Here is a 27,171-nt window from a genome sequence, read left to right on the forward strand (position 1 = left end):
AGCTCCAGGCAGGATACTTAGGTAAGAAAAATAAGTAACAGATATCCAGATTGGAGAGGGAGAAGTAAAACTATCTCTGTTTGCAGATGACATGATCTTGTACAGCATATAGAAAATCCTAAAAATTCCACCAAAAAACTATTAGAACTAACAAATGAGGTAAGTTATTTTAACAAAATAACTACAAGACATGTACACTGAAAACAATGAAACATTGTTGAAAAAAGTTAAAGAAAATCTAAATAAACAGAGATCTCATGTTCATGGATACGAAGACTTAATATTTTGTTTAGAGGCACTAGTTCTCAAACTTATCCATAGACTATTGCTGCTACAGTGTTGTACATGTTTTTTGGGTATACACATGAGTGCACCTCTGTTGTGTACAAACATTCCCACACTTTTAATTACTATAATTTTATATTATCTTTATATCTAGCATGGAGATTTTTTCTTTTTTTAAATTTTTATTTTATTTTATTGAGTTATAGTCAGTTTACAATGTTGTGTCAGTTTCCAATGTAGAGCACAATTCTTCAGTCATACATGAACATATATATATTCATTGCCACATTCTTTTTCACTGTGAGCTACCACAAGAACTTGTATATATTTCCCTGTGCTATACAGTATAAACTTGTTTATGTATTCTATATATACCTGTCAGTATCTACAAATTTCAAACTCCCAGTCTGTCCCTTCCCACCCCCTTCCCCACTGGCAACCACAAGTTTGTATTCTATGCCTATGAGTCTGTTTCTGTTTTATATTTAAGTTCATTTGTCTTCTTTTTTTTTACATTCCACATTTAAGTGATGTCGTATGGTATTTTTTTTTTCTCTTTCTGGCTTACTTTACTTAGAATGACATTCTCCAGGGACATCCATGTTGCTGCAAATGCCATTATGTTGTCATTTTTATGGCTGAATAGTATTCCATTGTATAAATAGTATTCCATTGTATAAATTTTTTTTAACATTTTTTATTGAGTTTTAGTCATTTTACAATGTTGTGTCAAATTCCAGTGTACCACAACTTCTTTATCCAGTCATCTGCTGATGGACATTTAGGCTGTTTCCATGTCTTGGCTATTGTAAATGGTGCCGCTATGAATATTGGGGTGCAGGTGTCATTTTGAAGTAGGGTTCCTTCTGGATATATGCCCAGGAGTGGGATTGCTGGGTCATATGGTAAGCCTATTCCTAGTTTTTGAGGAATGCTCATACTGTTTTCCACAATGACTGCACCAAACTGCATTCCCACCAACAGTGTAGAAGGGTTCCATTTTCTCCATAGCTTTTCCAGCATTTATCATTTGTAGACTTTTGAATGATGGCCATTCTGACTGGTGTGAGGTGATACCTCATTATAGTTTTGATTTGCATTTCTCTGATAATGGCATGGAGATTTTCTGAAAAATTTCTTGACTATATTTGAATATTTTCTCTTCTAGATGATTTTAAAAAAATCTTTCCAGAAATTGTGAAAATTCTCATTAGGATTTGGATTATGATCATACTGAATTTCTTATTTACTTAGGTTTTTTAAAATGTCTTTAGTAAAATTTTACAGTTTCCTTAATACAGGTCTTACAAATTTGGGGCCATTTTTAGCCCTGGTTACTATATAGTTTTCTCTGCTGACATGTAGAAATACTCTTGACCTTTATATGTTGACTTTTCATATATGCACTTTGTAGGACTCCTTAAATAGTTCTAATAATTTTTTAGTTTATTCTTTTGAATAGTCAAGGCATAGGGTAATAATCTACTCAGTGTCATCAATCTGTTTCCAACCAACACTTACACCTTTTATTGTTCTGTTTTATTTTACTGGATTGGCTAAGACCTCATATGCAATGTTGGACAATAATAGTGAGATCCAGTATCCTTGTCTTGTTACTGATATTTAGGAAACAGTAAATATTTAAAATCTTAAACTCAGTAATAAATATATAAAAAAGAATGCCATTCATGACTTCTAAAAATCTTTTCTTACAATTATGAAATTGTCTGTGTTTTTGAGGAGTTCCATCTATGGATTCATCTGTAATATTTTCCAAAAGATCACAAACATGTTAAACACCATGACTCCATCACCTTTTTACTTCAAAGGAATATGTGACTGAAATTAAGGAATAAGACATGAAAGCTTGACAGTTAATTTAATATAAAATGTTTTGTTATTTGCTAACAAATTCTCCTTGTTGCTACAGGATATTATATTAACATAAAAGTATGTGCAGTGTTCTCATCTACATGTGCTGTCTGGTGTCTTAACAGTAGTGAAGTGGGGGTTGGAGAAGAAATCAGAAGTTAGATTGATGAGACTATTACATGGAGAAGTAATTTACACGTATGAGATAAAAAGGTGTTTTGCAGATACGTTACAGGCTTACTTTAAGCCATTTAACTTATGTTCCAAAGTAACTGTAATTTAATGTTGGTAGTATAGCAAATTATGATGAATAGCTTTGACTGTATGTTTAAAGTCATATGTTCACAAGCTTAAATCTGGATATCAGAATTTAAGCAATTCTTGAAATGTATTAATGTCTCCTTAATATACTGATTACAAAACAAAAAGAAAGAGAGAGAGAGAGATAAAAGAAAAGAAAAGAAAAGAAAAGAAGAAAAAGAAAGAAAGAAAAGGAAGGAAGGAAGGAAGGAAGGAAGGGAGGAAGAAAATAATTCTTTTCCAGGGTAAAAGACAAACCCAAAACGTATTACTATACAGAGTTGCATGAGAACAATTTTTCATTAGGGTAGACCCTACCTCACCTGCTATGTTTTATAGTAATGAAAAACATAATATACATAAGAAATGTACAGGATATTAATATAGCATTCCTGATGGAAATGTTAAGGATTAGCTAATCCTGCTGATTCATTTTATATTTTTAACATCCAAATTTTTGTACTTCTGGATTTTTAAAATTATTAACATATTTTCACTGATAAATGTTTTCAGCAATAAATTTTAGCATACATTCATGTTTTACTTTTCCAAGTTAGCAACCTGAGAGAAAATGAAGACTGTCATAGAAAAACAACTGCCTTAGGTTCAACAAATATACTTAAAAGAAATAAATTAAATATGAAATAAATGGACTGGGTTAAGTTAATTGTGAATGGCTTTTCTTTATATCGGCTTCTTGTTCTGTGATAAGAAATTAATGATATTATCTGCAATTATTTTTACATGATAATGAGCATATTTATTTACTGATATCTACTCATTTAGCTATAATTACATTAAAATTTTTTGTCAATATTAACCTTAACGAGTATTTCTCTAATTAATTTAACATTATTTTTTTACCATTGCCAACTTTTGGCTCTTATGTATTGAATCAATTGTATACAAAAGGGAAAAAAGCATATTAACATTAAAATTACCTGGACCAGAAGTGTTATTGGGCCACTTTTATCCACTTCTAGTATCTCACCGTTCTTTGTGCCAACTAAAATATGACCATGTCCTAATGATATGGCACGTATAGATGGGTTATCTTCCAAGAGAAGACCTAAAATGTTAAATGGAGATGTTCTTCTAGGTATGAAGTTACTACAATACAAGGATGTATATACTGCCGGTGATGCTATTTTGACAATGCAAATCATGTTGTAAGGTTGCTTCCTCCCATATTTTAAGTATTCTAATAATTGTACCACATTTTTCACAATCATTCAATTTACTAATCTCAAAAGTAAGTAACATTTATATACTACAGTTCATGATTCTATATTATCCCAGATCCCCTACAACTGGTCTAACAACTGTTTCTTTTCTTTTCATATTTGCCCCTCATCCACCTCATGACACTCTTAGGGCACATACAATATTCTGGTCAGTAATTTTAATTCAATTCAACCCAAGATCAATTCATTTATGTTTACTGTGCCCTAAACAGGCTTCAGAGATATACTAGTAAACATGATGGAGCCAAGCTCCTGCCCTCACGGAGCATACAATGAGGAGAACAGATCCTATGTGCAGAGCATACTGAAAAAGGAACATAAGGGAATTTAACCATTTTGAGGGGGTGGGGGATGAGAGTGGATTTGACAAATGAGTATATAGTCAGGTAATTGGAAGAAGAAGGAAAGAGGAGAAACGGGAAATTCCAGGCAAAATTGACAGCATATAGAAAGGCCTGGAGGTCAGAGACACTGTGATGTAGCTCCTTAATGCATTGAGAGAATGAACGGGCAAAGAAGGGCCTGCAAGGCTAGAGAGGGAGGGCCAACGAAATATCAAGGGGAGACAAAACGCCAAGTGTGAAAGCAAATCTCTGACTGGTGGTAAATGTGACTCACATGGCAATTTTCTTTGAAAAATTTAAAATGTTAAAAGTTAACCTTAATAATCTTATACTTATTTATATTTTTACTATATGTATCACTGAAAATTGATTTTGAAAGTATAACAATGATTCTGGCATCCAGTTAAGTGGCTTCTCTGCCCACCTAGTAAAGCGCCCATGTGCTCCTCCTCAGTGACCACCCACCTTAATGAGCAATTAATCTTTTTCCTACAAAGTAGATTAAATCTCAAGTCACCTTTAGATCCTGGGGCCAAAGCAGCTCTTTTTATAGCATAGGTCTTGAGACATCTTTCAAAGGAGTCATCCCAGAGAGCTACTACCCCATCTTTTCCCCCAGTCACAAATCCCTAAGGAAGTAAAAAGTTTAAGTTAACAAAAATCTAAATATTTAAAAAAATAATAACTTCTTTATACTGAAAAACTCTAAAGGAAAGAATATTTATAGCCAAAAGTTACAGCTTATAGAAAACACAAATTAGCATAAGAATCCATTATGTTTTTTTAAACATCAACATGGCATCTGCAAAACTATCTACAGTGACACTAAACATTCTACTTTTTGGATAGGACTTTAAAAACACAGTTTGCAATTTGGAGCCATAAGGTAGCTCCACCACTTTCAGCAAGTTACATATATTCTCCTGGAGGCTTCATAATCCCATATTCTAAAAAGAAAGGATAAAAACAGTTGCTACCTCACAGAATATGGTGATTAAATATATAAAGTACTTAAACAATTTTTGATACATAGTAAGTGATTAATAAATATTAAGTTAAAAATTTTTTTAACAGCAGACCTATTCTACTCTGTGTTCAGCAGTTTGAAAAGAAGAATAACATATGGCCAGGAAGACTCTAGCTCACAAATTATTATTGGGTAGCTCAGCTAAGCACAAAGGTAATGTGCTTTACTTGTGAAAATGTTCTGTACTCCATGATCAAATTGTGTTTAACTTAAAATACCTTTAAGTTACTTACTTTTTCCAATGCATGCATACTGAACATTGGCCCATCATGTGCTTTAACTGTTTTTACAAGAAAGATGTCTCTCCAAATACACACGTCTCCTGTGGATGTTCCAGAAAAAGCCATCTCTTCAGTCCATCCATACACTGCACACATCATAGTGTCATTTTTCCCCAGTGTGCCTACGTAGCCTTTTCTTCCAATCAATCCTCCCCCTGGTTCATAAAAAATATTATGAAAGTACCACTTTCAACTCTATGAAGCATAAGCAGTAAAATTCTCTTCTACTGTTGCTGTTCTTATTTAAAGAGAAAGACATGTAACAGTAAGGAGAGTTTAAAAGTAAAACATAGGTCTCTCAATCAGTGACTTGCGCAACAACCTGCTTTGCTGAGCCTTACACATGGCTGCTTTTAGCACATAGCTTTTTGGATAAAAAAAATACACTAAGTCAGTTTTAATCAGTCTTTTGATTAATTTTTTCAAAAATTTTATTATGACATATTTAATACAAAAGTAATAAAAATACAATAAATTCTTCTATATCCATTATCAATTTACATAAAATTACTAAAACAACCAAAATGTATACCAACCACATCTCCCTTCTTCACCCCCTCCTATTCTGAATGTGATGTTGATCATCCTCACACACTCCCTTATACATATTCTACTACTTATTCATGAATTCTTAGGTAGTATGTCATATTATTTTTCATGTTTTAAAATTCTCTATACATACCATCCTGTATGTATTCTTTTGCAACTTATTTTTTTCACCAACAATTTGTTGCGGAGTTTTATACATGTTTCACCTCTAGAAAACTCATTTTCATATTTATATAACATTCCATTACATAAACATAACATTTTCCTATTAATTGGACTTAATAAAGCTGCTTCCAAGATTTTGTTATTGCAAACAAAGCTGCTTTAAACATTCCTGCAAGAGCCTTTTCTATAAAAGTTGAAGAGATTCTGTAGGAATGCCTAGGAATGGCCACAGGGTATGTGTAAAAGGAACAGCATATAGATGAGAGGTAGCATTTGTTGTCAAACTGTTCTCCAAAGCTGATACACCAAGGTAGCCTCCCACTAACAGTGAAAGGAGTTCCTGTCCTTCCCCACCTCTGAGGAATACTTACTATTGTCAGACTTGGGGGATGTGAAATATCAACTGGATTTTACTGTGGTTTTAATTTGTATTTCTCCAATTATTAATGAGCTTAATCATCTTTTCCTATCTTTATTGGTCACCATTACCTATTGATATCTTTTGCCTATTTTTTCAAGCGAACTTATTCATTCATTCAAGATATATACTGGACACTATTCAAGGCAGTGGGGGCAGAGTTATGAACAAAACAGGCAAGACCACAAAATTCCCTGCTTTCATGGAGCTTCCTGGTGAGAAACAGTCAATAAATATGACAAATCAGCAAAATATGTAGTATATTAGATGATGATGAGTCCTATGGAGAAAATGAAAGCATAGAAGGGAGATAGGAAATGGGAGGGGTCCTTTTTAAGAAGGGTAGTTAAGAAAGGCCTCACTGAGAAAGTGGTATCCGCATGAAGACCTGAAGGAGGCAGCAAGAACAAGCTATGTAAAAAAAGTCTTCAAGACAGAGGGATCAGCAAACGCAGAGGCCCCAGTGCAGGAATACAAGAATCTTCAAAGAACAACTAGGGAGGCCAGTATGGAGTAGCAAAGAAAGTAAGGCAGTAACAGGAGACGGGGTCGGAGAGGTCAAAGGCAGCATTACAAGCCATTGTGAGGATTTAATTTTTACTCTACATGACATGGAAAACATTTGGGTAGCGGAGTGACAAGATTTGGCATATCATTTATTACCAGGTTCATTCTGATTTCTGGGTTGAGAGTAATTTGAATGGCAACAAAGATGAAAAGAGTTATCATCTGGGCAAGTGATAAGGGTGGCAAGGGCCTGGTGGTAGCATGGAAGACGATGAAAAGGAGTCATATTCCAAATGTATTTGGAAGACTGTCTTTTCTTACATAGCAGCCACAGTTGTCAGTGAACTTGCAAGGGCAGTTAAGTGGTGAGGGGGAAAACAGATTAGACTTCTCTCAAAGGAGGAAGATAAATAGCAAATTTAAAGTGTAAATAACTTAAATAACTGTTTGGACATTTTTTAGTGCATAGCAGAGAACAGAAATTAATTAGCAATGGGAGGGTCGAGCTGAAAGAGGGTTTTCGTTTGGTTTTACTTAGGGTGGAGAAATAACACATTGGTATGCTGAAAGGGAAGAGTCAGTAGAAGGGAAAACTGACGATGCAGGAGAGAAAGGGAAGAGTTGGAGTGATGTCATTGAATAGGGGAGAGAAGGGATCTAGTGCACAAGTGGAGGGACTAGCTCTCACCAGAGCACTGATTATCCATCCAGAGCAGGGTCAGCACACTACCGGCTGTTGGCCAAATCCGGCTACCACTTGTTTTTAGACAGTACCCGCTGGAACAGAGTCACAGTGGTAATGTCGATTTCGTTCTCTGCTCCCAGAGCCTGCCGCCTTGACTTTTGGCTGCCTGAGCTGGTCACCATCTACAAGATGAGGACTTTGCTAATGGCCACTGCTGGGTACCTAGCAGTGAAATCACAGTCCAGGAGTTGCCTTGCCTCTGGACATCTGACCAAGCTGAGAAGACAGGGCTCTCCAGGAGAAGACACAGTAGGAGCTATGTGTCATTATGGCAGAGTGAGGCTGACCATTGTGCCCCTAGCCCAACCTGCCAGCCCTGTTCACCACAGCAAGCTGATCTTGGAGGGAATATCTCTAGGTAACAACAACTGGGTGCAGATTGGGTAAGGCAGGGCAGGAGTTTTCTCTCTTGTTCTATAGGTACCTACATAATATTCTTGATTTTGTCCCTGGATCTGGAAAGTCTAAAATATTTACTATTTGGCCATTTACAGAATTTTCCACTTCTGGTTTAGGCAATCATTACTGGGTTTTCTGATACACACAGCGTAACATATTCCTGTCGTACAAGGTCATGTCATTATTGCATTTAAAAACTTTCAGCGGCTCCCTGTTCCACCAGCCATGGAATAGAATTCAAATTCCTTAGAGGAGAGACTAATAATTCCTAATTTGGAATTCTCAAAGCCCAGATCTGGGATAGGAGGTAAGAAGCTTCCTTTTAGCCTCAGTCCTAAGTCATCTTTAACTTAGTTTACATAAAGCTATGCAATTAGAGGGTTCGACAGATGGCATTTATTCAGATTAATAAAGTTGTTACTTATTTCCCAGTGGATGAGTGAACTCTGGATCAGAAGCCCCAAAGTGAGAAAAGATGAAATGCACCAAAATCTTAACATTTATCCTTTTACGGTTCAGTTTCAGGTCTACTATATGTCTAATCAAACTTGAGGAAAAAATTTATTCAGTTGCAAATCTTTTCATCTTAAGGCTATTTTCTTTCTTTAATTGTCTTATTTCAAACAAATTTATAGTTTTTAAAAAATACTATAATAATAATAAGCAATAATAAGCATTATTTGCTGGGTATTTGCAATTCCAAGTGACTAAGATACTCAAAAGTTTTGTTTAAATGTATGGGAATGAAAAGTACAAATGAGAAGATACTTCTTTTTACTTTGTAAATGTATATACACCATCATCTGATGAGTTTGTGATAAAGTTTAAATCCAAGTCTGAAAATCGATTTGTGTCCTAAGTAGTTTACAATCTGAAAGTTAATTCAGCTTGGAAAATAGTTTCACAAAGCCTGTTCTTTTCTAACCTATGTTTCACTTCTCTCGATACCTATGTATTTTATCTGAAAGGTTTAAGTGTACTGAGACTTTGATGTCAAATTGCTTTAATGTATAAGTATACTATTCTATTTAGAAAAGAGATTTTTTTACTTTAAAATGTGAACTTCTTCTACAGTCATTAATTTACTAAATGACTAAAGTAATAGAACATTCCATTTCTGTATCATTTTATAGCACTTACAGAATTCTGACACAACTTTTCATTATCAGTTTAGATTAAAAAACATGTCTAACAGAAGAAGTCTGGACATCACTTGATTAATCTCATAAGTTAAATCCTTTTGTAAATATGAATACTATACCAATGAGCCAGTAAAAGATAAAATAAAGCTAAATATTTTTTAATTGAGTTATAGTAATTTTATAATGTTGTATCAAATTCCACTGCACAGCACAATTTTTCAGTTATACATGAACATACATAAATTCATTGTCACATTTTGTTTCACTATGAGCTACCAAAAGATCTTGTATATAGTTCCCTGTGCTATACAGTATAATCTTGTTTATCTATTCTGTATTTTGAAATCCCAGTCTGTCCCCTCCCACCCCCTGCCCCCTTGGCAACCATAAGTTTGTATTCTATGTCTATGAGTCTGTTTCTGTTTTGTATTAATTTTTTTTGTTTGTTTGTTTTTTGTATTTTTTTTAGATTCCACATATGAGCGATCTAATATGGTATTTTTCTTTCTCTTTCTGCTTTACTAAATATTTTTTTAAAATGTATCAAGACAACTGTGAAATATTCTTTTTAAAATAAACTTTTCATTTTGGATAATTTTATGTTTTCATAAAAGATGTAAAGATAACACACAGTGTTCTCATATACTCCTAGCCCATTCAGTTTCCCAAAATGCTAACATCTTACAATACTATAGACTACTCGTCAAAACTAAAAAAAAAATATGTTTAATACATTACTATTAACTGAACTCCAGACTTCATTCAGATTTCACCTGTTTTTCAACTAACGTCTCTTTTCTGTTTCAGGATCCAATCTAGGAAACCACATTGCACTTAGCCAAATCACTTTTAAAAGTAATAGTTTCGTAAATTTCAAAGGAGTAAAAAGAAGCACTTCCTTACCTGCTCTACGCCAAAATTTCATGTGTTTAATTCCAGCTGTAATTAATTTATCAGGCACGTACGGGTTCATCTTTACAACAAAAATCTTATCTTTACTTCCTCTGAAATAAATATCAAAATGTTTTAACTCTGAAAATAAATCTCTCCTATAATAATCTTTTGCCTAATCCATAACCTATCTTGATTACTCTGTTGCTAAATGCTTGGCCCACTTGTCTCTCAGGTTTGGGCTATGTAATCATGCATTTGTACGTTTAAAATTTTGTCATTAATTTATTAACTCTTGTCAACAGACTCTTAAAAGGTAGGAACAGTGAGAATTGAACGTTTGGATAGCCCCTACTATAGTCCTGTGCACAGAGAATGCCATTTGTGGCATGAAGGAGTTAAAGAAAACACTTTTTTTTATAGTACTCTGCTATAGCTTAATATAGCCTTTCTAAACACAAAATCCTTCTTAAACTATCTTTTATTTGGGGACTGTCTGTCTATTCCGAAAAAAGCATTTACCTATATTTTAAAGTGTTTTACATCTCACTTTAAGGAATAGGAAGTTAAAAAAACCAACACTTAATTATTTCCTCCCTGAAAGCAATTGTTAATATTTTTATTATTATAGCAATAATAATGCTCATTGTAGAAAATTTACAAAATGAAAAATATAATGGAGAAAATAAAAATAATCTGTAGCTTCTTTGTGATACATGTGTGTATGTATCTTCTTTCACTCAAATTTATAATAGGAGCATTCTATAATGTTTTCAATGACTACAGAATAGCTTATCTTACAGAGAATTATAGGTAGAATTCACTCAACCTATAAATGGAGATTTTAGATAGTAGCTACCTCCAATCTTACACTATAGTTACATTAAAAAAAACTATAGTTCACAAGGGATAAACCTACAAATGAATCTTGAATCCCTTGTCTTTTTATCATGATTATACTATTTACTCAATGGTAATAAAGATAGCAGGGATAAAAAAAGTTATGTTTGCCTGATTTCAAAACTATTATAATTAAAAAAAAAACTGAAAGTCCAAGAAATTTCAGCATCTCGTCAATGTAATATCAAGTTTTCCCCTACCTTGCTATTGAAAGCTTCTCTCCTTTCTTCCAGTCCCACAGCACAATAGTGTGGCTATCATCTATACCGACTGAAGCCAAACGTTTCCCATCCGCTACGAAAAGTAATCAGAGAGGTAGACTGTCCATTAATATTCATATGATAAAAAACATTCAGCACATATTCTGATACCACAGCACCGTATTTAAAATTTTATAAAATAATATTAAATGTTAGGCATGTATACAGCTATAGGGAAAAAAACCCCATAATTTACAAGGAGGGGGAAGAATCGTTTCTCAATGTATCTTAACCTAACTGCTAACACTTTCTCTGACCTCATTTTACCTTATCTATCTATCAGTTTGAGGAGGGGAAAGAATGAAGATAAGTAGAAAAAAGAGATTTTAAAGGAGAGAAGGAAAGGAAAAACAAGGAAGGAAAAAATGAATCACGCTGATGAAATTCACCATAAGAACTCTCCAGTGATATAAGAAGTCACAGGGATTATGAAAAGTTAATCAAATGAAAAAGACCACATATTGCTGTTAATATCACTGTTTTTGGTGAAGGTCAATTATTTTAGTTGTTTCTACTATCAAGCAATAAGTAATGACTATCTGACAAATGACTGAGCCAAGTCAGTCATGCTGGCAGGCGTGCATATGTTTACAGGTTGCAAAGGCTCGATCTGTAAGGAAACATTTGCCACTCTGCCACACTTTCTGCAAGCCTCAATTAGTTCATTATCACTACCAGTGTTATTTTTCTTGTTGACTCCCTTAGTTTCACATTCAGTTTCTTAACCTTTTGCAGATTTCTGAATACATATATACATTTTCCCCACAAACTCTACCATGAATAATTCACTGTCACTTCAGACAGAGCAGCCGAAAGCACAAATTTATGGTCTCTAAATATAAAATTCTCTATTAATGGTATTTCCCCCTCTTCCGAATCCACACCTTAGCTTTTATTATAGATCTATCTGTAGTTGTTAAACTTTTAAATATGTAGCAAAGAGCTAACATGATCTAAAACTATTTTGATAAGATAACTCAGAATTGTCACTTCATAAAAATGTTATAAAACAAACATTTTAGTTATCACCTCTTTCTTAGCTTTCAATTTAAACATTTTCAAAGTTTATTCTGTGGCTGCAAAACATTAAGTGAGATCAGGGTTTGCCCAAAGCAGGAGATACATACCACTAGTGGTAACTGAGATGGTTTCAGAGGTTATATATGCAAACATTTTTTATTTTAATGGAAACAACTTCATATTAGTGGGTACTAAAAATTATACTCATTAAATTATAATTATAAACCAGCTAGCAAACCCATACTTTCATAGCCTTGATTGACTTGGAAAACAGTACGCACAGTTGATAAAAATTATGGAGGTCATTGCTAAATGACAAGTTTAGGCAATGCTCATTTAGACTAAACTGCTATGTATTGCCTCTGCATTTTGATCATTCTTACTGAGACAGAAAAATTGCCTTACCTGAGAAATCAACAGCACAGACACCATATTGGTGGTAGCCCTTTAATATTGACAATGGTTTAATGGTCTCTGTGTCCCATATGTGAATTGAGGGATCTCTGCCTACCTAAAATAGAAAGCATTATAAAAGTCATTTTATATAATTAAACCATTTATTTTCATATACACAAAAAGAAATAAAACAGAGTTTACAGCCTTTGTCTTATCTGCTACATTTATCAAATAAAAAATATAAAGCAGACTGTATATGTGACCAACATTTTTGTCCTTACATTTGTTGAAAAGCTAATGAGACGAGGCTCAGTGTTTCTTGGAATGTTCTAGAACCATGTGGTTCCTCAATCTTATCTGATATATCATGAATAAAGATACTGCTTACTGAGCACCAATTATTGGCAGTGTAACTATGCTAGGTACAATGAACACTAAGACATTTAGATAAATTTGTAAACTTATTGGGAAAACAAGATATTGTCAGTTAATAAGAATGTCTGGGAATATATGCTTCACGAGGAGGAAAAGGTTGTAGAGAAAATCTTCATGGAAGAGACGATACTTGACCTGGGCCTTTAGAAAGTGTAGGTCTTGGATTGAAAAAAGCAAGCAAGTAGGATAGGCTAGGATAATGGTGTAAATGAAGATAGAGAGGGATGAAAGCACGAAGCAGGTTAAGAAGACTTAATTTTTAATTATTTCTTTAGACTCAAGTAATCACTTTCTTTTACTATACAGATTAAGAGACATAATAACTTTGCCTGTAAAGGCAACTCCTGAAATAACTAATATAGCTGCTAATTATCATTATTTTTGAAATTGTTTTTATATAAAGACATAAATAACAATACTGCAATCAGTATTTCACTAAATTATTAACTATTTTCCTTTGTCCTGTCAATTCTCTACAGATTTGCTGTTTTCTATATAAGCTGGAACTCTAAACCACCATTTTGAGTTACTTTTGGTTTAGGTTTCTTGCAGGTGATATGCGCTGCACCTGTTAACAAATGGTTTTTCTCTTGTTAATCTGTCTTTTTGTTAGAGTCCCAGCTAAAAACCTAGGACAGCAAAAGGTCAAGTTTTGCCTGTCCTACACTGGGTATCCAGAGATGTCCTGTGGGCATACTGACTTTTAATTTAATCTGGCCTGAATTCCCTAAGATTCCAGACTTATAGCAGTAAATGACCAGTTTTTACACTGTCTTCATTCCAGTAGGACCATAGTAATGTCCAAACTTTTTGTCACAGCACAATAGGTCCATTATTGTGTTTTAAGAGGAACCATTTATATAAACTAAAGGTGAAGGCAAATGGTGCCCCTGAGGTCCCCATTTAATTAGTTCTTCCACTAATGTCCATCATGCACTCTATGATTTGAATACCATTGAGCTACTCACAGTTCTTTAAAGAAGCTGCGTTTTATTTTTAGTTTTGCCCACTGTTACACAAGATATAACCCACTTAGAACACTTTTCCCAACCTCCCCACGGTCAGGTAAACTACTTAACTCAAATGTCATTATCATCTCTATGAGGGCTTCCCTGATTCTATTAGGCACAATTAATAAGTCCTTTATTACATTCCAGGAGGATTTTATACATATCTCTACATTAGTGTTTCTCAGCGGGGGGGGGGGGGGGTTGCCTCCCAGGCAACATCTGACACTGTCTGGAGACATTTTTAGTTGTCACAAGTGGAGTGGGTGGTGTTACTGGTACCTAGTGCATAGAGGCCAGAGACGCTGCTAAACATCCTACAATGCACAGTATTGTACACAAAATGTGTACATTGTACACAAAAATGCAATGATCCTCACAACAAAGAATTATCTGTCCCAAAATCTCAACAGTGCCGAGGTAAGAAGCCCTGATTTATACGTATGACTTTGTATCACAATTTTCTGGCATGTCTCTCTTCCCCCAGAGTATGAATGTTTCACTATGGCAAGAAGATATTTTATTTATATTCCCAGCATATTTCCTGGTACACAGCAATGCTCTATGAATGTTTCTGAGTGAATGGAAGAAAGGAGGGAAAAAAGAAGGGAAGGAAAACGAAGGAGTGAAAGAAAGACTGAGGGAGGCACAAAGAGAGGAAATATGGGGGAAAGAAAAAGGGAAAAATTTTCTCTCCTTTCAGGGAAGCTACATGCAAGCTGCCTACCCTCTGCCCCCAACATATGCTAGGTGGTATATTTACACAGTTCAAAGCCAGACAGACTAAGGTCTTTAGGCTTTACCACTTATTAGCTGAGAGATCTTTAAGAAAACTATCTAATTTCTCTAAACCTAAACTTCCTCATTTATAAACTGGGGGAAGTGGTTTCACTCTCATAGAGGTGACGTGAGAATAAAATAAATACACATTAAGAAACTAGTAAAGAGCTTACAAACAGTGAGAATTCATAAACATCACCCCTTCCCTTCCTTCTCTAAGAATATCCACATAGAGAGGTATTAGTTAAGACTTTTCTCAGTGTTCTCTATTTCATTATTTCTGCTTTTTACCTTGGTAAACCTGCATATGTTACTATCATGATTGTAAAATAAAAACATAGTCATCCTGTTTGTCACAGAAAATCTGATAGATAACTTATGTTAAATAATTTTTAAAAACCAGATTCTAGTCTTTATGCTTTTTATATTTATGCAAAAAATTTTTTAAACTAATATTATCTTAACAGAAAGAAGTTAAGCCAGAGCTCTTAGATCCAAATTCAAATTATAATAACAATAATTAAAGCAGTAAAACTCTAAGGAAAATTATAGGAAAAAAGTTAGGGTAAATTTTATTTGCACTAATAGGTAGAACTCTCCCTGGCATAAATCACAGCAATATTTTTTTCAACCTACTTCCTAAAGTAATGGAAATAAAAGCAAAAATAAGTAAATGGGACCTGATTAAATGTAAAAGCTTTTGCACAGCAAAGGAAACCACAAACAAAATGGAAAGACAACCTACAGATTTATGGGATGGGAGAGAATATTTACAAACAATGAGACCAATAAGGGGTTTACTGCCAAAATATACAAACAGCCCATATAGCTCAATATCAAAAAAACCCCAACCCGATTAAAAATTGGGCAGAAGACCTAACTAGACATTCCTCCAAAGAAGACATACAGATGGCCAAAAGGCACATGAAAAATGATCAACATCACTAATGATTAGAGAAATGCAATTCAAAACTACAATTAGGTATCACCTCACACCAGTTAGAATGGCCATCATTAAAAAGTCCACAAATAATAAATGGAAAGGGTGTGGAGAAAAAGGAACCCTCCTACACTGTTGGTGGGAATGTAAACTGGTGCAGCCACTAGGAGAACAGTATGGAGATGCCTTAATAAACTAAAAACAGAGTTACCATATGATCCAGTAATCCCTTTTCTGGGCATATATCTGAATAAGACTATAACTTGAAAAGACACATGCACCCCAATGTTCACAACAGCACTATTTACAATAGCCAAGACATAGGAGCAACCTAAATATCTACCAAGAGATGAATGGATAAAGATGATGTGAGGCATATATATATATATAAAATACATACACACACACACACACACACACACACGATGATGCAATACACACACACACACACACACACACACACACACACACACTGGAATATTACTCAGCCATAAAGAATGAAATAATGCCATTTGCAGCAACATGGATAGACCTAGAGATTATCATATTAAGTGAAGGAAGTCAGAGAAAGACAAATATAGTATAATATCACTTATATGTGGAATCTAAGGGGAAAAAAAGACACAAATGAACTTAATTACAAACCAGAAATAGACTCACAAACATAGAAAACAAACTATTTTACCAAAGGGGAAAGGCGTGGTGGGAAGGGATAAATCAGGAGTTTGGGATTAACATATACACACTATTATATATAAAATAAATAAACAACAAGGACCTACTGTACAGCACAAGGAACTATATTCAACACCTTGTAATGGCCTATAATGGAAAAGAATCTGAAAAAGAATACACACACATATACACACACACGTATACATATAACTGAATCACTTTGTTGTACATCTGAAACTAGCACAACCTTGTAAGTCAACTATACTTCAATAAAAATTTTTATTTGTAATATGAAAATAAAATCCTATTCCAAAGAATTCTTGATTTCCTAGAACACAAAAGATGAAGAAAAAAGTGGACTAACCTAACTTGAAACCCAAACAAAGGTCTAACCTATCTGGTCTGTTGTCATACAGGTTTTCAAAGAACCTACCTGGCCTGTTGCCACATAGTCTTTCAAAGGATGAATAGTCAGGCAGAGAATATCATCATCATGACCCAAGTAAAAGCGCTGTGTGTTCTGCTGTCGATTATAAATGACACCCACTGCTGCCACATGGTACACAATTTCACCAATTTGAGTATAAAACAGATTACTTCGACAGTCATAACCTCTGTAACTAAATATAGAAAAACAAATCATATAACATTAACTTTGTCGTTTTACTAGTGGAGACTATGCAGAGGACATTCAATTTGCAGTTCTGCAAGATACTGAACAATTAAAACAAAATACAAATATCTCAGATCGCATAAACTTTTATGAATGCTTTGATTACAAAAAGCTAAATCCAAGGTATAATACTGAGTGAAAAAAGTTAGGGGCATATAGTACACTACTATTTGCATAATAAGTATGTACAAAATTTGTATATTATAAAACAAAAAGTTAATTTTTTAACAAGTGAAAGGGTATAGAAAATAATATATGTGTGTACATACATAAATATTTCTAAAACTAAGTAACAGTGATTACCCTTGGAGGAGGGGAAATGATGGCTGGGAGGGCAGAGATGGGAAGATTTTTGAAGTGTATCCTTTTATACACATTGTTGAAGCCTGAGAATATAATATATATATTTCAAAAAAAAGTTTAAACAGCAATTTTAAAATTATACATTTCCAGAAAAAAGTAGCCAAATCCTTTAAAAAAATGGCCAATACAGTTCTATTTATAGCAAATTTCTTTGCGCTTCAAAGAAACCCAATTCATAAAACATGAGTATATAGAAATTTAGTCCCTATTTTAACACTGGAGAAAAAAGTGTTACTAAATAAGCCCATTTTCATAGTCTTGAAAACATTATCAGTCAGGTAAGAAGATGATTACTAGACGAGGGGAAAGAAAGAATTGGAATGGAGACTCTTGTTCCAGGATGAAATACGAGACCTATATTGCCAGATGGTCAAAGAGAATCCACAAACTGTATTTTATTGAAATTAAAATATTAAGGTCAAAATGCCTAAGCCAAAACAAGCCACAATATCATTCCATATTAGACATATTTAGGGGAGATGATAATCTCTTACATTTCATTTATTTTAAGACAAGAGATCCATTTATATAAATGCTAAATTTTTGTAAGACAAGTTAATTTTTATTTAATAAACACTTACATAGTGCTTATTATGTGCCAGACAACATTCTAAGTCATCACAAGCCCTAGCTTATTTACTCCTCACCAGAACCCTGTGAAGTGAGTACTGTTATCTCCATTGTACAGATGGGGAAATAGAAACACAGGGAGGTTAAGTGACTTGCTCAAAGTCACAGAGCTAGTAAATGTGAACCACAGTTCAAATATAAAGATGAAAAATAGTAATTTTATACCCGTGAACAAAGTGTAATCGGATACTATTTCCTGGAGCCCACTCTCTTCTCTTCGAAGTACCACTCTTTTGTTTCTCCTTGTACTGTTCTTTAAGCTGAGGTAGATCTTCTTTGTAAACCTTTAAATAATGTACAGAAGTAGAAATTTTCTTAGAATATATATTAATAAAGGAGTTACAGATTCCTAACGTAACTTTATAGACATTGTGGTTATTATGATCACTAGAGTTTTAACAACTGTCAAATTGGAAGGTTCTTTATGAAACTTACTTCCTTATAAAGACAAACTAATTGACATTTTCTATGTATCACACTGACAAAGACATATTTGGTTTCCATGAAATTTTTATACTTTGTAAGAGAGTATCTGAAAGGAAATAAATAGAAGTGTACTGTGACAGAAAACACATATAAAATAAAATATATTACAGGCACAGTATATCAAGCACTTAATATAAAGAACATTTTATCATGTATAGCTGAAAAATTGTGCTCTACAATGGAATTTGATACATTGTAAAATGATTATAAATCAATAAAAAATTAAAAAAAAAAGAACATTTTACACAAGTACTTTAACTCTTAAAGGGGGAAGAAGCCACATATTTCCTGGAAAATTAAAAACCACAAAAGATAACAACAGATAAATAAACAACAGGAAGCAAGATAAAGAGGAAATCAAGACTTTTTCAGGGAAAACTCATGTGATAATAAAAATTACCTGCCGACGGTAGGTGAGCTGTGTCTCTTGTTCAATTTCAGAATCCAGTTCTGGAACATCAGACAGATCTGAGTCTGATTCATCACTGTTAGAGTCAGCCAGACTTTCTGCAGTTTAAAAAGACAATACATTACTTATTTAAAGAAGATTCATTTTTCAAAACAGCACAATAAAATTAATGATTAAGGGCTGACTGTGCCAACTGACATGGAGACAAGCCATAAAACAATCAAATAAAATTACCTATTCAAGTGACACAGATGTCAGTAAACTGTACTACAGATTATCTTCCTCTCCACTCACTGCAAACTCAACAGTTCCTTTAAATCCCTTCACTGGCTCCCCAATGACCGCTACATCAAATTTAAATGTCTGTGCAAATATAAGTGAATATAACCTATAATTAACATGAAAATAGCTAGAAAATACTATACGCAACAGATTAACTGACATTAGATAATTTTTCTCTGTCAAAAAACACATATATAAAACCTAGATACCCATCTCCCAGAGAATGCATTAAAGGTTTGTTTTCCTAATGTGTTTTTCACTCATCATTTGATAGATTAAAATGTAACCAAAAGTACTATGTATTCCATGCTTTGCGACATCTGACTTTAAACATACAGACCTAATATTTTAATTTAAAATTTCCACTAATAATAACCTATACTGTTAACATATGAGACTAGTGTATATTTCAATAGCAAAATTGTTTTTGGGGGGTTATTGAAGAACTACTTGACAGAGAAATTGTTTAGGCAGTGTGCACTACTCACCTTGAGGTGCTATGTGAAGAGCATCTTTCAGTTTTCTTTCAGGAATAAATTTCCACTGAAAGACAGAGTGATCTGCTCCACCAATCGAAATAACCCACTGATAATCATGTGACCATCTGACATTAGTTACGTGAGCTGAATGGCCAATGTATTTTTTAAACTTGGCTCCTATAATAAAAATATACCTTTAAACTGGTAAACAAAAAATTTCTACACCTGAACCAATACATCCTACTTCTATTCTCTTAACTATAATCAAAGAGCGAAAATATTAACTCAAAAATCTGATGAATGAACAAATGAATGAGTCTATATCAAGATATGCAAATCTTTGCTCTACTGATTCACAATATAATTTGGTAGGAACCACAAGGGCTGTGAGGCATTCTTACTGCTCTGAGAAAAGCCTGTAGCCATGATTGCTTTCATATTAAGATACTTGAATGTTTTAGCCTGAGGCCCTTGGTCTTAAGTGACATTGACCAGTCTACTCCTCCCCCACTATTCTCAGCCCTAGCAGCCAGAAGATCCTTTTAAATCTTAAGTCATCAGCAAAGTACTAGCAACATATAAAAAGGACCACACAATATAACCAAATGGGATGTATGCCAAGAGTGCAAGATTGGTTCAACATCCAAACATCAATCAATATAGCATACTGTATTAATCAAAACAAAATATGTCCAGTTGTTCCAACAACAGGCTTTTACAGACATTTTAAAAGCCTATATATTTTATATAATGTGCTTCAGTGTGGGTTGGTCTGATGTTTCTTCATAATTAGATTCAGATTTTTTTGCACAGGCAATGTTGTGTCCTTTTGGATACATCATTTCAAGGGGCACAGTTCTATCGCAAGTGATGTTACTAAGTCAGCAGCATTGGTTAAGGTGTTATACACTAGATTTCTCCAACTGCAAAGGAGTTTTTTTTTTTTTTAACTTTCTTAAGGAGTTGTTTGTAAAGGAGTTATTTAATTTTTAAAAATCTTTGTGATGATAGGAACCATTTTTGTGGTTACCTAATACACATAATACATTTCCTGTATCCTGCTTAGATAAACCTGATATATGGCAACACGTACATATCCCTGTTAAAGTACACTAACACAGAAATGTTCAGCTTCATTTTGATAATGTTTTAAAAGTTTTATGTGAAGTTATATAAGGCCTGCATGTCAGGATGGCAAAGCTTCATCAAACTGGAGAAAAACTTTCACCTTGGCCATGAATTTAGGGATAGCCATTTTAAAGCATAAAGGATTTGACCAAAACTATATAAATTACAATTTACTGCTGCTTAATAGTAATACTATTATTTTAGGAATCAATTTTTTTTATGTAACTTAATAGAAGTCAGTAACTTTCTAGATGGGTAACTTGCCACAATACACTCAGCAAAGTCCTATAAGGTCAGGTTTAGTTCCATCTTCCTCATAAGAGAATGCATTATTTCCCTGTCAAGAGGACTTTGGCTACTACTTTCTTTGATGGGGCTCTTTACATACTCTTAGGCACCTAAAAGGCAAAGCCAGAGATTCTAGCAAATAAAATTCCAAGTTTTTAAGATGTACTAATTTTGTTATGTTTAGAGCAAATGAAGAAGAGTTATCTGAGCACCCGTTCCAATTGATTATACTGGGTGATAGCTCTAAGAGAGGTGTAAATAATCCTGTAAAATTATTTTCTCTGTGACTTTTCAATGATCAGCTCCTCTGGAAGAGCCAAGGCAGTTCAACAAGAAAGTTGTGGAATAAGTCTAAAGGAAGCCGATTATTCCTAATCAAAGGGACTTTATTAACAATTATTTAATAATTAGCACTGTTTATCTAACTGTGTTGAACAGTCATCTTAAAAGTGAACCTAGATGTCGTATCTTTTAAGAAGTGATCCTGACTCACCAAGACCAACCATATCCTCCTACATGCTTCCAGAATTCCCAGTGATCACCCTATGTGATTATATTTATGACACTAAAATGTAATAGTCTATTTATTTGTTAACTCCTCTAATAAATTATAAGCCCCTTGAGGACAGGGATGGTATCTTGTTTACTATATATCCCTAATGTCAAATACACAGTAATCATTCACTGGATATTTCAAGAGAAAGAAAGGGAAAGAAAAAGAAAAATCATATTTTCCTTTATTCTGCCTGTACTCTTGAGATGGAATGCTAGATTGTAGGGCAGGAAGAAGAGTAGTGAAGGAGAAAGGAGAGGGCATGACCTCCAACCCTTATGAGTCATAAAGGGGACAAAACTTCTGATGTAAAGTATATTAGAGTTGAAATCAAAAGACTGGAATTTGAGTGTCAGCTTGATTACTTAATAGTATAGAAGCAGGAGCACATCCTTTACTCTCTCTTAGACTCCATTTCTATTTTAGTACAAATTGGATTATAAGCTCTCAAAGTCCCTTCATTTTTAAAAACTGACCTATTATAGGAAGTGATAAAAAGAACAGCGAAGGCCTAAACAGCATGTCATCAATTAGGACTAATACCTCAGAGAAATTATTTATCGAATCAATATGGCCACAGAAGCTTTCCATTTAATTTAAATTTAATTTAATTTAAATTAAATTTTAATTTTAATCAACTTAAATGAAAAGAGAATGATAATTCTTGACAAGGATAAGGTAATAAACTGAAATATTTGTTTCAATGATCCCATTTCTTTTCTAATTTGTTTTAGGGTATATTTAAAAACAAAGTTCATATTAGCTAAATCTCTTCAATAAATCATAACAATATGCAAAAAAACTTTTTCCCATTTAACAATATTTGATTACCTTAAAACTTCTAGATACAAAATATATGAGAATATCTTTTTGACTCTAGTAAAAAGTATACTTCCTTAGTACACAAAACAGCACTGTTCAGGAAAAAAAAGAGAAACTTACCTGACTACATTGAAATTAAAAATTAGTCAACAAAAGACATCATTAAGAAAAAAAAGCCAAGCCACAAATTGGGAAAAGACTTTGCAATTCATAAAAATTACAAATCATTCGTATCTAGAGTATATAAAATTACTTCAGTAAAACAATAAAAGAAACAACTCTATAGAAAAACAGGTGAAAGATACGAGCCTGTGTTTGACAGAAGAGGAAATGCAGAAAATAAAAATATACTGAAAAAAGATGGTCAAATTCATCAGCAGTTAGACAAATATAAATTAAGACAATGTGACAACATTTACACTAACTAGATTTACAAAAATTAAAAGTATGGCAACGCCAAGTGCTGAAGAGGATGTAGATCAACAGAGTTTGTAAAATGGTATAACTATTTCAGAAAACAATTTGACATTTTCTTACAAATTCTCTATGACCCAGCGATTTCACTCCTAGGTATACATCTTTGAGAAAGCTGCGTATAATAGCAAAAGACTGAAAAGAACCCAAATGTCCACTGACAGAAGAATAAACACATGTACTGTATTATATATTCAGAACAGTATTTTACACCATGAAAAACAAATACATTAGAGCTACATGCAATAGTATGGATGAATCTTAGAAAAGTGGCGCTAATTCCCCATCATAAGTTTAATTGTTTGATATTTGTTTTGTTTTTCCAATGAATTTTCTCCTGGAATCTAAAAAAATATTTTTACCAAATGTAAGTTTTCTTTGTCAATAAGTACAGAAAGAGTTTGGCAATTATTAACAGTGATGAAGGTGTTAGATAAAGCAATCCCTCCCTCAACCTCTCCATCCTCCCCTACCTCCACATCCTCACCCTCCACCATTAGCACAGCCTCTGTGCTGCTGCCTGGAAAGAGTCTGATTATTTGAGAGAGACCACGGTCAAGAGCTGGATAATCTAGAGAGGAAGAGGATAATAATATACACAACAACAAAAAGAAGAGTAATGCTTTGGGCTGGGATCTGAGGGGGCGAAATGCAGAAGAAATCATTCTCTTTGAGCTAACCTCATACATTTTCTGTTTCAATTACAATGATTCTACAACATAAGCTACTTCTATTATTTAACTTCCTTCCACATCATATGAAAGCTTCACTTATTAGAATGTAATGGATATTACCTAAGTGGATATCTAAAATATATTAATACATCAAACACAATCTTTTCCCAAACAACTTAAGTTAGGTCAATAGTATAACTTAATGTATGAAATAATGTACAACACTTCAAAACTAATCTAAAAGACAAAGAATTTTTCTAGTAATACTGCTAGCTCTATGCAAGAATGTAAATTCAATAAACATAGAATCTTAAAATACTTCTACTAATCCTTTAAATATGCAGTAGTTACATCCTGTCTTCCTCTCTCCCATTTACCTACTCATAGTCTCAAGCTGACTCATAAGTGTCTAGAAATAAAAACCCTTACCATAGAATAAATTTCTAACAAAAATCTAAAAAAAAGAGAAAATAAGAAAAACAACTTATACTTATATTCTTATTCCTATGCATATATTCTTATATTATTCAGCAATAACCAAACAACACTAATTTTTCTTAAAGACTTTGGTAAAATATTCCTATAGCAATTCAGAAGACACATTTTATAAGTGAAATAAAATTACCAACCAATAAAAAAAAACTGTCTTCCTTGTTGTAAAGGATAAAAATTATGAGTAAATCCCATTCATTTGACTAAGAAAACTCAGAAAATTTAAAGTATTTTTTTCTTCATAGAGGCCAGCATATAAAAATGAGTAGAAACAACATTAAGATTAATATCATCATGATTAATCTTACTGAATCTCACACCTTCTAACAAGGTATCATTTTGAGTCACAATAAAATTTGTTGTGCCTGGTGACTCTCATGTCCTAGCTATGTGGTAGGATCCAGAGATAGGGTACTTTAATTGCTGGAGATTTAGCTAGCTTTTAACACCCTTAGTATTACTTATGGAGGCATTTTCACGTGCACCCAGGAAGCTGACATCTCGCAGGTGGGAACTGACAACGTGGCATAGCTAGCAGGATCTGAACTCACCAATTTACTGCAGAGGCGTGACAAATACCAGCCTAGACTTCTGGGAAAATTGGGCCCTTAAGTTTAACATCAGTGGACTACCTAAACATTTGAATAACACTATTTCAGCTGTTCCCTAAATCATCTTTTACTAAATTGCATTTTAACATGTGCCCAATACCTTTTATTAACAACCGAGTGAAAATCATTACTGCTTGTGCTATAGATGCTGATGCTCTAAGAATACACTCACTGCACCTAATATAAAGCCGTATACTAAAGGAGAGAGTTCTTTGAAAATTAAATCTCAGAAGAAACTTTGCTTTCCCTGAGTAGTAAGTATGCTTTTTTATAAAAAGCTACAAAGAAAATTATTTTGTGCCCTGCTTTACTTTATTTTTGGTTTCCAGGAAGCTCAGATCCAATTTTGGTGTTTGACTACTGTCATTTTCTTTATCTGATTTTAATATGGTATTTCTAATTATATTTTTCCTGCTATGAATTCCTTACTTATATAATTGTTTCAGTATTTATGGACTTGGTATAAGCTGACTCAATGCTTTACAGAACAAGTCATGGAACAAATAAATGACTAATAGAGCATTTAATTTAATTATCCTCAGGTCTATGAACAGAATGATTAATAATATCATTTTAAAAGAGATCCAAGAAAAAGGTGATACAGAAAATATACAGAAAATAACCAGTGATAACCCTTATTTTTCTTACATCCTTCAGTTATGAAAAATAAAGAAGTGTCAAAACAACATATGTTAAGGATTTAATAAGCAAAAACACTTTCAGATAAAAACCAACAAGCCAACAGGTTCCAAACTGTGACCTAAACTTGTACAGCTGACTCCTTTATCAGAATTCTTGAAAAAAGACATAAGAAAAGTGTCTCCTAATAGTCAAATAAACTGGACCTTTTCACTCAATCAAAAAAAAAAAAAGTCTCCTAAAAGATAGGTGTTCAACAAGTTAAATGATTAAAGATAATAAGCCATAAGAAAAGTGTAACTATCACTGTATAGTCTGACTGTATGAAGCAATTCTGGAAGTGGAAAGAAAATGATTATTTAAAAACAAAGAGGTAAAGTGTTAGTCCATTCATAATATATTAATTCAATATATTACTAATAAAAATTTCATGTCCAAAAATAAATGTAACATATGACCATAATTTCTGATTTAGCAAAATAAATAGTAGCAATTCTGTTCATTTTCATGAAACCCTTCACCAAATAATCAGCACACATATTTTAAAAAGTATAAGCCCTCTTATTTATCTTAAGATTAATCTTCTGCAAGAACTCCAAAGTCTTTTATAGAGAGAAATGAATTAATAATATTTTGAAAGAAAGGATTACCTTTTCTTAAACAAGGATATCGAAATAACTTTACAGTTCCATAGTCATCAGCTGTAACTAAAACTTGGCCAATATAGTTTCCATCTACTGAGTTTATATCATTGATATCTGAATACTTGGGCCAAATTCCATTTACTTCAAGGCCTGAAACACATGTCCATGAAGCCCAATGAACACCTTTTACTTCTTCTTTATTTGTCACTTCTTTTCCTCCTAAAAATGAATCAGAGTCTTAATTTACGAAGTTATTTCTTTTGATTTTCACTCAAGCATAACATGGTAAACTCCAAAATTTCAATATCTTCCCTCTCCAGTTAAAGGAGAATACATGAATAGGCAGGTGAGTATGATAAGGAGAAAATTCAGTGCAAGACATTTTTTAAAAGCCACTACCAAATTCACATTGATTCAGAGAGACACGCAGACTTGATGATGATGTAGCTTAGCAGGTTCACCCATGTGGACAATAAAACTGAACCCTATTAAAATCATGCTCCAGATTAGTCACATCAGGGTAAGTTAAAAGGAAAAGTAAATGCTATAAGAAAATGGCAAATCAGATATTAAAAAATAAACCTAAAAAGATACACGGTTGAGAAAAAGAACTGAAAAGGACCACAAAGGAAGAATGAATGAGTGGTGAGTAATACACTTATAGGTAACAGGACTTTAAGATTCAGTCAATCTTTATTACATACAGATTGTTAATAAAAACTTTGGGGAGATATATTAATTATGCAGCTAGCCTTATTAAATAAGTTATTGTAAAATAGTGACTAATTCATTAAGCATCATACTAAACAAAGCACTGAGATGATATTTGATGATTCTATTCTGATGATTCCATGTTTATTCTTTTTTTAAATCTTTGATGGAAACTGTTTTCCAAAATTAACTTGTTATCTACATTATTAATATTTACAAAGTTGATTTGCA

General features: G+C 33.3%; 1 protein-coding gene across 3 annotated transcripts in view; it reads right to left on the reverse strand.

The window, feature by feature from the left end:
- Positions 1 to 27,171, reverse strand: part of EML5 (EMAP like 5) — a 130,656-nt gene that overhangs the window by 48,654 nt on the left and 54,831 nt on the right. For all 3 annotated transcript variants that reach the window (XM_072963555.1, XM_072963554.1, XM_072963553.1), the window contains exons 10-20: positions 26,236 to 26,448; positions 19,914 to 20,081; positions 19,135 to 19,241; positions 18,414 to 18,532; positions 17,016 to 17,202; positions 12,755 to 12,860; positions 11,270 to 11,363; positions 10,182 to 10,282; positions 5,306 to 5,508; positions 4,563 to 4,674; positions 3,399 to 3,526 (exon numbers count right to left, since the gene is read on the reverse strand). In XM_072963555.1, coding sequence (XP_072819656.1) covers positions 3,399 to 3,526; positions 4,563 to 4,674; positions 5,306 to 5,508; positions 10,182 to 10,282; positions 11,270 to 11,363; positions 12,755 to 12,860; positions 17,016 to 17,202; positions 18,414 to 18,532; positions 19,135 to 19,241; positions 19,914 to 20,081; positions 26,236 to 26,448 — 1,538 coding nt within the window. The remainder of the gene's footprint in view (positions 1 to 3,398; positions 3,527 to 4,562; positions 4,675 to 5,305; positions 5,509 to 10,181; positions 10,283 to 11,269; positions 11,364 to 12,754; positions 12,861 to 17,015; positions 17,203 to 18,413; positions 18,533 to 19,134; positions 19,242 to 19,913; positions 20,082 to 26,235; positions 26,449 to 27,171) is intronic.

This window comes from Vicugna pacos, chromosome 6 (assembly GCF_048564905.1).
Source record: "Vicugna pacos chromosome 6, VicPac4, whole genome shotgun sequence".
NCBI lineage: Eukaryota > Metazoa > Chordata > Mammalia > Artiodactyla > Camelidae > Vicugna > Vicugna pacos.